This window comes from Adiantum capillus-veneris, chromosome 20 (assembly GCF_014529385.1).
Source record: "Adiantum capillus-veneris isolate H3 chromosome 20, ASM1452938v2, whole genome shotgun sequence".
Classification (NCBI taxonomy): domain Eukaryota; kingdom Viridiplantae; phylum Streptophyta; class Polypodiopsida; order Polypodiales; family Pteridaceae; genus Adiantum; species Adiantum capillus-veneris.
In genome coordinates this window covers 84,319,548-84,332,179 of record NC_140950.1, presented here as the reverse complement: position 1 = coordinate 84,332,179, position 12,632 = coordinate 84,319,548, and the positions used below count along the sequence as shown (strand labels likewise).

The 12,632-nt window shown below is 47.6% G+C and overlaps 1 protein-coding gene across 1 annotated transcript in view; it reads left to right on the top strand.

The window, feature by feature from the left end:
• The window catches only part of LOC147432847 (ARM repeat superfamily protein), a 95,700-nt gene that overhangs the window by 15,836 nt on the left and 67,232 nt on the right, over positions 1–12,632 (top strand). Inside the window, exons 3-12 of the mRNA XM_086492633.1 lie at positions 284–538; positions 762–853; positions 929–1,138; positions 1,222–1,413; positions 1,526–1,765; positions 2,650–2,828; positions 2,898–2,991; positions 3,073–3,129; positions 3,217–3,351; positions 3,439–3,507. Coding sequence (XP_086348759.1) covers positions 284–538; positions 762–853; positions 929–1,138; positions 1,222–1,413; positions 1,526–1,765; positions 2,650–2,828; positions 2,898–2,991; positions 3,073–3,129; positions 3,217–3,351; positions 3,439–3,507 — 1,523 coding nt within the window. The remainder of the gene's footprint in view (positions 1–283; positions 539–761; positions 854–928; positions 1,139–1,221; positions 1,414–1,525; positions 1,766–2,649; positions 2,829–2,897; positions 2,992–3,072; positions 3,130–3,216; positions 3,352–3,438; positions 3,508–12,632) is intronic.

Sequence of the window (12,632 nt, the reverse complement as noted above, 5' to 3'; positions counted from 1 at the left end):
TGTGTGAGGAGCAATAGAAAAACTATTTACAATTCCATTGTGCCAAATATGGCCACTGCTTACAAATAGTGAGTGCAATGTGTTGCATTTGAAGCTGTGACTTGGGAGAAGGGTCATGTGTGTGCGTGTGTGCATTTTTCCAGCATATACAAATTCAATTTAGCTGGCATGCTCTGTGGGTTCAATGGTCTGCTGTGTCGGCTGTCTATTGATCTCCTGTGTGCTGGATATTTTAGTTTAGATGCAAGCACCTAATATGTCTTGTTCCTGCATTTATTGACAGGTATGCTGGCATTTGAACAAGAGGAAGCAGTGTACGCAGCAGCTGACTCTCTAAAAAGTCTGATACAGACTTGCTTAGACAACTCCATCATTGAACAGGGGAAAGTAGCTTTGCAATCTCGAGGAAACTCCTTGAATCTGACCCCAAGTTCTATTGAACGGATTTGTGTCACAGCATCTAGTCTACTTGGTTACCAGTTCAGTCCAGCTTGGGATGTTTGCCTGCAAGTTGTAGCCTGCTTATTCGAAAAACTAGGTTAGCTATTGTATAATTTCTGCATCTCCTTTACAGCACATGTGCATGCACACATTATGAATTGGGCTTGCTTGTGCACGTCATATATTTCTCTGCAGTGTACATCATTCTTCCTGTATGAAGGTTGAAATTGCTGGGCTTTTTGGCAGTGTTCATCTAGATCATTCTACAGTTGCTTAAAGTAATGATCAATGCAACAATCACAGAGTTCCTGTGGTTTCAGGTGATGCTTCTTTTCAGTTAATGGCATCTAGTGTGCAAGCTCTAGCTGAATTGGAGGGTCTTTCAGATGAAAACTTACCTTGCAGAAGGCAGGTAACAGCATGTCTCCTGGGCCTCTGTTTTGGAGAGTACATTTCGGTTAACAGGACAACTTGTGCTTTTGTGTAGCTACATAAAACTATTGGGTCAGCTATTTCTGCAATGGGACCAGAAAAGTTTCTTAAGTTACTTCCATTAAGCCTCGAAGGTGAAGACATTTCAAACTCTCGCTTGTGGCTGGTTCCCGTTCTGCGACAAAACATTGTTGGAGCGGAGTTGAGCTTCTTTTCTGAGAAGATCCTCCCTCTGATTCAAAGGCTGCAAAATGATCTGAAGAAGGTAGTAAATTTATCGCTTTAACCATGTGTGCATATTTGGCTTGCAAGTTGAAATTCCTGAGTTCCTGTTTTCTGCTGTACAAGTTGTCAATGGAAGGAAAAGCAACTGCTTCTAAAAAGATGGAGGCTGTAGTGCAGTCCCTTTGGTCATTATTTCCAGCATTTTGTAATTTTCCATCTGATACCGCGCAAAGCTTTGGGCGGATGGCAAAACACATGGGAGCAATCCTTTCTGAAGAGTCTGACTTGAGAGGTGTCATTTGCCATGGCTTGCAGGTTTTACTCTTCTCTTCAAGAATAACAATTTTGAGAACACTATGCCTTCTTTCTTTAGAATTTGTTTTGCATGCAGTTGCAGATGTTATTGATTTACCTGTGGATCTTGTAGATGCTCATCAGACAAAACAGAGGTGTGCTAGGGGAGCTTGTGAATGTTAGTGCCAATACTGAAGATTACGTGGGTGTTCCATCTACGAACAAAGCTGCAGAGGAGAGAGCCAAGACACTTTATACAGAGAAAATTGCCAGAGCAAATATTGTAGCAATTGCATCATTCTCACGAAACTTTCTTCCTCTTCTGTTCAATGTGTTCATTTCCGCCCCTCCTGAGAAACGTGGAGTGCTGCAGGTATGTAAACATTGTATCAGCATCAATAAAGTAGCAGTTTCTTTGCTTTTGATAAGATTCTATCATATCAAGTGGGGAAATCTTATTGTCCAGTGTGACTGGCCTGCTGGGTTCTTAGTGGCCATTACTAAGACTACATATCTAATTGTAGACTTCAGCAATAATACACTTTCTTATAGAAGACCTACATATGGCCATTGGCAGAATTGAGTTTTGACCGTGTACTTAGACAATCCTTTCAGAGCCACCTACCCCAACCCGAGTTGGCTTCAGTTTGTGCTTTGGCTTCAAATACACCGGAGTCAATTCGAGATTATGATTTACCCTAGGTTTGTTTCCTCGACTCTTTTTGTTGTTATGATTTTAAAAGAAAACATATTCAGTTCAAACCAACCAGCAAAGGGACTGTAGTCTTTCTGTGTTTTCTGCAAGTTATTCTCGAGTACAGCTTTTATCGTTGTTTTTTCACGTGACATCTTGGGGGATCTGGTTCAATAATTGATATTTTTGGTTTGAAACTGATTTTTTACTGACGGATTATTCTGAGGTTTGACTGGGCTTATGAAGTCCAGTTTTGATAAATTGTAAAATTATGGCTGTAAGGACTCAGCTGCATTCATTCTTGCAGATCAGCAGTTGAAGCTCATTGTTCTGGTATCACGTGACTCTTTACTAGATTACACACTTTTTATACGGTTTTTGTGAGTATGTGCTGGTTCAGGAAAAGTTATTTGTTTTTCGCTTGGCTAAAGCGAAATCTGTAATTACTTTGGTTCTTTTTATCAGAAAACTCAAAAATTGTAGTTAGGAGGATGTCTTGTGTTTTGATTGTTTAACCACTGAGAATTATGACATGGGGATTTAGTTCTATGTCGTCTGGCCAGTCTACCATTGGAGATGTAGCATCTATTTCACAGAAGAAAGTTGTGAAGGATTTTTTTATAAGCATTATGCAAAAGCTTTTGAAAGCAACCAAAGAAGCTGGTGACAACACTCACCTTAAAGGGATAGAGCCAATGGACATAAGTGGGCCAGGGAAAGAAGAAAGTGTTTCGTCTAAGAGGTAAGTGTAGCTTTAATGAGGCTACCAGGAAACTCATAACAGAAGGCTGATTATTTAAGAGCTCTTCAGGTGCATATTTATGGATTTGGCCCTATCTCTGCTGCGAGGACTGGATGACGAAAGTGTCAGTGTACTCTTCACAGCTGCAAAACCTACACTTCAGGTGCACAAGGCTCTCTGCTGAAAGTTGACCATTGTAAATTCAATTAGATTGAGATGGATTCTATGGGTGTGGTTGCACTAGGACAACGATGGCTCAGTGCAAAAGAAAGGCTACAAAGTTTTGGCAGGCTTATGCAAGGTGCCTACTTGCATAAAATGGAAGACATATGGGTTGTCTGGATTTAAAGGCCTGTGTGATGTAATTCTTTTCTTTCGTCCTTTGAAGGAGCACACAGGATTCCTTGCAGGAAGATGCAATGATGTTTTGGAGTTGATGCTCATGGCCATGCCTTCATGCCATTTCTCCGCCAAACGACAACGACTTAACTGCCTGCACCCGTTGATTCTTCATATTTTCAGGGTATGGCTGTTTGTTTTCACTAGGGACATGTCATCCAAGTGCCTGTGTCTGACAAACCTTTTTGTTCATGGCTCCTGGTTTTTGCAGTCACAGGATCAAAATTCTGACAAAGTGTTGAGCTCTTTTATTGGTGAAATTGTCCTTGCCACCAAAGAGGTAGCTCCTAATTTGGTGTCATGTAGTGTTTCATTTGGATGCATTGTGCTACACAATTAGTAGAGAGGAAGATTTTTGATTTGTCTCATGGGGTGACTTCGGCCTCTAGCACGATAATGAATGCATCCCTCTCTCTCTCTCTCTCTCTCTCTCTCTCTCTCTCTCTCTCTCTCTCCCCTCTCTCTCTCTCTCTCTCTCTCTCTCTCTCTCTCTCTCTCTCCCAGCTGTAGCAGTTCGCAGCACAGCCGCTGCTGCAGCCCCACCTGCCACTGCCGCCCCTGCCACCGCTGCCATTCGCTGCCGACTCCCCCTGTTGCGTCGCTCCCGCCATTGCCCCCGCCTGCTGTTGCCGCCTGCTGCTGAACTGCCCCCCCCCCCCAGCCTCCCCCTCACGCAGCCCCTCCTCTCTCCCGATCACACAGCCATCTCTCTCTCTCTCTCTCTCTCTCTCTCTCTCTCACACACACCCACACACACACACACACACACACACGGATACATACCCACACACACACTACACACATACACGCATACATACACGTACTCCCCTTCTCCCCTCTTCTTCACAATATGAAGAGAGGGTAGCTCCGAATACAACTATGTCTTCCCCCATCATCAAGACGCCGACATCGACAATGAAGACAACCTTCATGCTCACGAACAAGAGGCTTGCACAATTGGAGAAGGACATGAAAGAATGGTGGATGGAAGGAGAGATATGGAGGGAGGAGAAAGCCACCTTCATCAAGCTATGGAACGAAGAAAAAGAGGACATGAGAGCGGAAATCCAAAACCTCAAAGAGGAGAAGGAGAGAAGGGCACGGGAGAACGAGAAGGAGAGGGAGAGATGGAGGAAAGAGCAAGAAGAGATGAAGGCACAAATCGACCTCCTTCATGCTTCCATCACATCCCTCACCCCCGAGGAAGGAGAGATTAAAGAGGAGGCTAAGGAAGCCCTCAAGGAGGAGATCACCAAAGCCCTCACCGCAAGCATTGAGGACAAATTAGAAGCCACCAAAGAAGGATGGGTCGAAGTGGTCAAAAAGAATATCAAGAAGGTAGCAAGAGAGGAAGCCCAAAAAGATGAGGTACTCATCGTACACACAACCATCGAGGAGGAGAAAATGCGACAAGCTCGCCGTCTCAATGTGCGAGTGACCGGCATCAAAGAAGAAGAAGGGTCCACACCCGAGAGCGATGGGAAAGCCTTATGCAAGAAAGTGGGATACATGGAAGAAGAGATCCCTTTCTCCAAAGTTTGGAGAGCCGGCAAAGATCCAAAGAAGAGAGCTCTCATCCTCCAATTCGCCTCCGAGGAGTCTCGAACTTCTTTCCTCCGAAAGAGGGTCATCTTGAGAGGGCTAGAAGGCCCCCCGATTTATCTTGATGATGACCTCACAAAGATGCAACAAGATCACCGCCGCACGTGCATGCCTAGAGTCCACCAGGCCCGCAAAGAAGGGAAGAAGGCAGTATATCGAGATGGTAGGGTTATCATTGATGGCAAGACCATCGCATAGGGACTCGCGGCCTGTGGGACACACGAGGAGATTCATGTCACGGTTTGGAATTGCAATGGAGACCTATGGACACACCCAGAGAGACTTGAGGAGGTGATGAGAGGTCGAGACATCATTCTACTTACAGAGACACACGAGAGCCCAGAGAGAGGGTTACCATGGATACATGGTTTCCAATGGGAGTCTCTACATCGGGGATGTATGCGCCAGCACACCACTCGCGGTTCAGGAGGAGTGGCTATACTTTTTAGACAGGGGCTTCACAGCAGACTACAGATTGTTGCCCGGGACCCACAGGCCCGATACATGTGGATTCGCCTCGAGCTCTCACGAGACAGGATCGTCTACATTGCCCTTTGCTACTTTGCTCCCACAGGCTCCAGATTCGCCCCTATTGAGCAGGAGTCACCGTACGCATGCCTCACGGAGGAGATTATGGAGTACTCCACACTGGGTGAAGTCTTCCTTATGGGAGACTTCAATGCTCGTACGCGCAGTGAGCAGTGTGAGACATATGACCACGAGGACCCAGAGGCACTACACACTCTAGATGAGGAGGCTACTATGAGAGATACAGCAGACAGAGCTCCAGTCACAGCCTACGGACGACACCTACTTCGACTTGGCTCCCAGCACCGTCTCGTTATTTATAACGGGATGGCCCAGTGGCCCACCTCAGGGGGCCTGACTTGTATGCCACATGGAGTTACAGAGGGAGGGGGGAGTACAGTCGACTATATTCTGGGACCCAGGGAGGCTACACACCTTATCACATCCTTCACCATTCCACCCATACCCATCGGAGCCGACCACACATACCTCTCTTTCTCCATCACCGGAGATACCATCCCACATAGCTCCACAGCACACACTCCACACACCACCATCCATTTCACACATGAGCTAGCCTCTCTTTACTCAGCCGAGGTCAAGCATGGCCTATGCCTCATCCACCCATCCACACCACTCTCAGTTCTCACATCACATATCTCTTCCGTTCTCCACACTTCAGCTATTAGCTCTTTTCCACACACCACTCACACAGGACGCACTCCCCCCCCCCCCGGGACTATGCCTCAGAACCGCTGGTATGATGATGAGTGCAGAGAGTTATACCGACGCCTCCGTGCACGGCGAGCCTTAGGAGAGATCACAGAGAGAGAGGCCAGACGAGATATGAAGACGCTGACACGCCAAAAGCGGCGAGCATTCGAAGAGGCACAGGAGCTTGAGCTATACCGCCTATTCATGAGCATAGATAGCGCGACGGCATGGCACACCCTGCGCGAGCCACGTCCGACCACAGCTATTGAGGATCCACAGATATGGCATGATTATGCAGAGCGCCTCTATGAGGTGCCAGGGCAGCCTCCTATCCCACAGCCACATGAGCCATGCCCCACGTGCTCCTCCTTCTTTACAGCAGAGATGGTAGAGAGGGCCATACGCCGCATGCAGCACAGACGATCAGCTGACCACACTGGATTACAGAGTGAGCACATCATTTATACGGCCTCCACTATAGCCCCGTTGATTGCACATGTCTTCAACCGGGCTATAGGGGAGGGCTTCCCAGAGGAGTGGACACAGCACACCATCGTGCCTATCCACAAATCTGGCGACACCCTGGACCCAGGGAACTACAGGACTATCATGATTGGCCACACGATGGCCAAGCTATATGGAGCAGTACTTGAGGCACAGCTTAGCTGCTACGCAGAGACCGAGGGTTTACGAGCTCCAGGCCAGGCAGGTTTCAGACGAGCTTTCTCCACCACTGACCACATCTTCGTTCTGCGCTGCCTCATTGATGGGGCAAAGGCGCGGAAGAAGAGGCTTTACTGCTGCTTTGTGGATTTCCGCAAAGCCTTTGACACAGTCCCACGCGAGAGACTCTTCCAGCGCCTTCACAGCATTGGGGTACCGACAGAGATGATTTGGGCCATATATACTCTCTACGAGAGGGTGACGGGTCGAGTTCGTTGCCCAGGCGGCTTTTCAGAGACCATTGCTAGCACCATTGGTGTTAAGCAAGGATGCCCACTCTCCCCGACACTCTTTGGGCTCTACATCGACGAGATCTCCGATTACATACTACGAGCAGGGGGAGAGGGGAGCGACTTGGCAGGTACTCCGGTCCACATCATGTTATATGCTGATGATATTGTGTTGATTTCAGAGTCACCCGAGGGCTTGCAACGCCATCTTGAGGCCTTGGACGAATTCAGCACACACAAGGGGTTGACTGTGAACCTTGGCAAAACCAAGGTCATGATCTTTCACACATCCAGTGCAGTGAGGAGCGCTGCCACCTTCACAGCAGCAGGAGGACAGGTTGATGTAGTCACCTCCTATGTCTATCTTGGCATCACATTCACCAGCCTACCAGGACCCTTCACTATGAGGCAGGCTGCTGCTGACAGGCTCACCCGAGGATATGCAGCTCTGACCATGCTAGAGCGGAGATGCCACCAGGCACACTTTCAGGAGCCCCGCACGAAGGGCTGGCTTTTTGACACCTTAGTCACCCCGGCCCTGATGTACTCGGCGGCAGTATGGGCACCAGGATTGACAGATGACCAGTGGACACAGCTTGAGAGGCCACAGGTATGTATGATCTCACGCTTGCTCCGCAGCAAGAAGACAGTGCCACATGACATTATTAGAGCCGAGCTCGCCACACCACCTATGGTTGTAGAGGCATTATTCCAGACAGTCTGCTTCATCCAGAGGATGAGAGAGCTACCTCCTGACAGACTTACTCGTAGAGCATTTTAGGCAGCTATACAGCTATCAGAGAGTGGGCATGCGAGAGCTTGGTACTCACAGGTCAGAGCATGGTTTGAAGGACACGGTCTTGACATGGAGAGCCTACCACCATTCCAGTACGACCCCCACTCACCATCTGTTCACCTCTCTCGCAGTGAGAGAAACTTGGTATTGAGACAGGATCTGTGGCAGCTATACACTAGGAGAGTCTGGGAGTCACCTGGCTTGGGGACGAGGATGTCAGATTACAGAGACCAGTTTCTCACCATATTGTCTGGGGGGTTCATACAGAGACCACGCTATATGGACACATATATGCCACATAGCTCACGGGTGGCGATTGGTCAGCTGAGAGTGGCTTCACACAGGTTAGAGATTGAGATCGGGAGACATACTGGTGTTCCCAGGGAGGAGCGAGTCTGCAGAGCCTGCACAGAGGAGGTGGAGAGTGAGGAGCACTTTGTATGTAGATGCAGAGCATACACTGAGATCAGAGGCAGGTATGAGGCCTTATTCAGAGGACAGCCCACTCTCCGAGAGATCATGGACTCTCGAGATCAGAGACAGCTCGGACGTTTCTTACTAGAGATACAGAGCCATCGGGACACACTACTACAGCCACGCACAGCTACACAGACAGAGGGGAGACAGTCGCAGCTCACAGACTTCTTTCAGAGGATTGCCACCCCTACCTCACCAGATACTCAGAGAGGAGTGACACTCCCACAGGCGGAGGTGAACCGAGCTAGACGACGACCACGAGTCACAGGCTACAGGGGCGTGAGCTCCCACCACCGACAGATCGAGGAGATCCGAGCCCGGGAGCGCCGTGCCACTGAGGAGCGAGTAGCTCAGATGAGGGCCGACCCGACAGCTTTCATCCGGGTAGCCTTGGCACCAGCCCCGCCCATGTACCACATCTTACATCCCCCCATTTGTACAGGATGGAGCTAGAGAGCTTGATGCATTCTCATGATTGTACTACCTTGAGCATATAGACATGCATATACCCCTAGAGATAGAGCCCCATCCCTCCTCAGATACTCCATTACCTACATTCAGTTCAGTTTTGTATCAGTTTTGTTTCATTTGTCTTTCCGATAGACGGATGACATACACGCCATGTACATTTGATTTGTCTCATAGGCCGATTTCGGCCTGACATAGACGTTAAAAATCTTTCTTTCTTCTTTCTTTCTCTCTCTCTCTCTCTCTCTCTCTCTCTCTCTCTCTCTCTCTCTCTCTCGACCATATTCTGACACTCAGAGCTATCATTGAGGAGGGCAGGTCACATGGGAGACGGATTTATTGTAGCTTTGTGGATTTTCGCAAAGCATTTGACATGGTACCGAGAGCTCGACTGATGCGCAGACTGCAGGAGATGGGGGTGCCCCCAGTGTTGATTTGGGGGATTATGGCTTTATATAGATCAGTGATGGGACATGTACGCACCCGAGAGGGGATATCTGACTTAGTTCACTCCACTATCGGGGTGAAACAGGGTTGCCCATTGTCTCCTACTCTATTTGGTATGTATGTTGATGAGGTGTCTGATTACATTGACAGAGAGGGTGATAGAGGTGCCCAGCTGGCAGGGACGTGGATCCCATTGTTGTTATATGCTGATGATATTGTCTTGATCTCTGACTCACCAGAGGGTATGCAGCGACAGTTGGATGCATTACACAGTTTTGCAGAGGATAGTGGATTGTCTGTAAACCTTGGTAAAACCAAGGTCATGGTGTTTAACACCACACCGCAGTGGATCAGGAGATCGGCACCGACCTTCACGTATGGTCAAGAGATTGTGGAGTATACAGATGCATACACTTACCTTGGGATAGTCTTCACTGGGCCGAGGTTTTCTTTGGGGAGAGCAGCAGAGACTAGACTGACCAGAGCTTATGCGGCCTTGGGAGGCTTGGAGAGGATGTGTTCGCAGGTTCAGTTCCAGGAACCTCGGACAAAGTTATGGCTCTTTGATACTTTAGTAGCCTCAGCTATGATGTATGGGGTACAGGTATGGGGACCTTCTGTAGGCCAGGATGGTTGGAGACGTATGGAGAGGCCCTTGGTATCTATGATCTCCCGATTGATCAGAGCCAAGGCCTCCGTACCTCACGCGATCATTCGAGCAGAGCTAGCTGCCCCCCCCATGGAGATTGAGGCTCTTACCAGATCAGTGTCCTTTGTGCACAGCCTATGGGATACTACTAGAGACAGATATGCTAGACTGGCCCTTGAGTCTTCCAGACAGTTAGCTCTACGGGGGGACACTTCATGCTGGTATGCACAGATGACTTCATGGTTTCGGACGCATGGCTTCACCATGGACAGGTTGCCCCCTTTCCGGTATTCTCTTCAGGCACCCTCGCTGTCTCTTACACGGGTGGAGATCACTAGACTCATTCGTCAGGACCTGATCTAGCTCGACACCAGGAGGACATGGATAGAGCCGCCTCAGGAGTTGAGCACGAAGATGGCTTTCTATAGAGAGCATCTTCTCCACCTCACAGGAGATGGGTTTGTGATTCGACCCAGCTACATGGACACACATATGTCTCATGGTTTGCGTTGTGCCATTGGTCAGATACGCACATCCTCACATCAGCTTGAGATTGAGACTGGTAGATTCAGAGGGATACCAGCAGATAGCAGGATATGCCGATTATGCCAGAGAGAGCCAGAGACAGAGTTGCACTACATATGTCATTGCACAGTGTTCTATGAGATACGGGGGCGTTTCCACTGCTTATTCAGAGAGGGTTTTGGTCCTCTATCTAGGGTCATGAGTTATGAGGATCAGAGATGTCTTGGACTATATCTACTTGAGTTACACAGGTATAGAGACACTTTACTGGGGAGAGCTAGAGAGAGGCAGTCCCAGAGACACATTACAGATTTCTTTTCACTAGATATGGGACAGCCAGAGGAGCAGCCACCACTGCAGAGCTCGTCCCACACTCATTCGACCACTACTGGCACTCTCATCGACCGAGCATTGGAGCTACAGAGATACAGACGACCGCGACTGAGGAGAGGAGCTACACAGCATCGACGGAGACTACAACAGAAGATTCGAGCCATACTCTCTCGACATCCAGAGTGCAGATGAGGATGGATCCTCACCATTTCTTCCATCTTTGTTTCACACTGTTACATCCAGTTTACCGGGTACCTATTGTATCAGCTGCTACAGCCACGTAGTTTTAGATTGTAGTAGTAGTAGTAGTATTTTGTTCCACTTCTAGTTCTTTTCTAGTTCTTTTGTACCCAGACATGGTATTAGATTCACTATTTTGTAACTGATTGATCTCATAGGTCATTTTGGCCTTTTGAAGACGTTAATATAACATTTCATTTCATTTCATTTCTCTCTCTCTCTCTCTCTCTCAGGTCATTATGGCCTTTTGAAGACGTTAATATAACATTTCATTTCATTTCATTTCTCTCTCTCTCTCTCTCTCTCTCTCTCAGGTCATTATGGCCTTTTGAAGACGTTAATATAACATTTCATTTCTCTCTCTCTTTGGGGTCTCGTAGGCCATTTTGGCCTTTTGAAGACATTTAATATAACATTTCATGTCATTTCATCTCTCTCTCTCTCTCTCTCTCTCTCTCTCTCTCTCTCTCTCTCTCTCTCTCTCTCTCTCTCTCTTTGGAGCTCCAAAGATGGAGACTTTAGATGCCCACATCACAGACAAATCAGAGCTATTATTGAGCGTTATTAAAGGTGATATGCCAGTCTCAAAGACCTACATCTTCTCTCACAAAAAATAAGGCTTGTATCCTTTGGTATTACAAAAGAAATCGAAAAAGCGGTAGGGTTTGTTGGTTTCACAATACAACTAAAAGCCATGTAACAAGATACAATCATAGGTGAAAAAACCCCTCAAGATCTCTAGTAACGCAATTATACCTTTTTTGCTCATCGTTCGTATGATAGAATAACTTGTCTTCTTCGTCTTCTTCTTCTCTCTCATGTTGGTTTGCATAGATGGCAGCATGGTTTGAGCTACATAGTTTCTCTATGAACCTTTGGGTATTCTCTAGATGCACCTTTTCTCTCTCTCTGACATGGAGGAAGGTAACTAGACTTATACGATAGGATTAGTTTTATGTGGATACCCAAAGGACATGGATATTGTAACGGGGCGGCACCACGTGCTAACTGAAAGAATAGACTGAGACAGACGTTTAGCACTTCAAACAACTGATTAGAAAGAAAGAAAGAGAATCCACGCGAGACACGGAGTGGTGGAGTTCCACTCCTAGATTGCAATGGCCCCAAACAATGGCACCCCTTTTGGTATTTCTTTATATTGCTTCAACAGGATACAACTTTTGTGGCTCTGCTCTTCATCTCCCACTGGGTATTAGAAGGCCAAAGAGAGCACCCACAAAACATATTTAAAGGCCCAAGGCTCATCCAAAACCAGTTACATGAAAAGTAGAAAGTCAAAAGCATCTAGTCCAAAAGCAAGTGCACAGAAAGCTGGTCCGTACGCTGCTGCCAACGCAAAACACGGAAATTATGTAGGGCTGCCATGTCATCAGCCTTTGTGCAAATTGTGTGTGTGTGTGTGGGTTTTTGTAATGTGCAGTGGAAGTGAATGATGGTGTATGGCTCAAGATGACTGATCAATGAGTGCTCAAGGTTCCTTTTACTTAGCGGAAGGGAGAGCCTTCCGTGCTTCGTGAGAGAATGTGCAATGACCAAAACAAGAGAGTGGAATGCAAATTGTGAGTGAGAGTGCTAGAGAGAGAGAGAGAGAGAGGAGAGACGACACCAGATGGGGTCCCACCCCCCCTCCGTTAAAGTTTTGGCATCTCAAG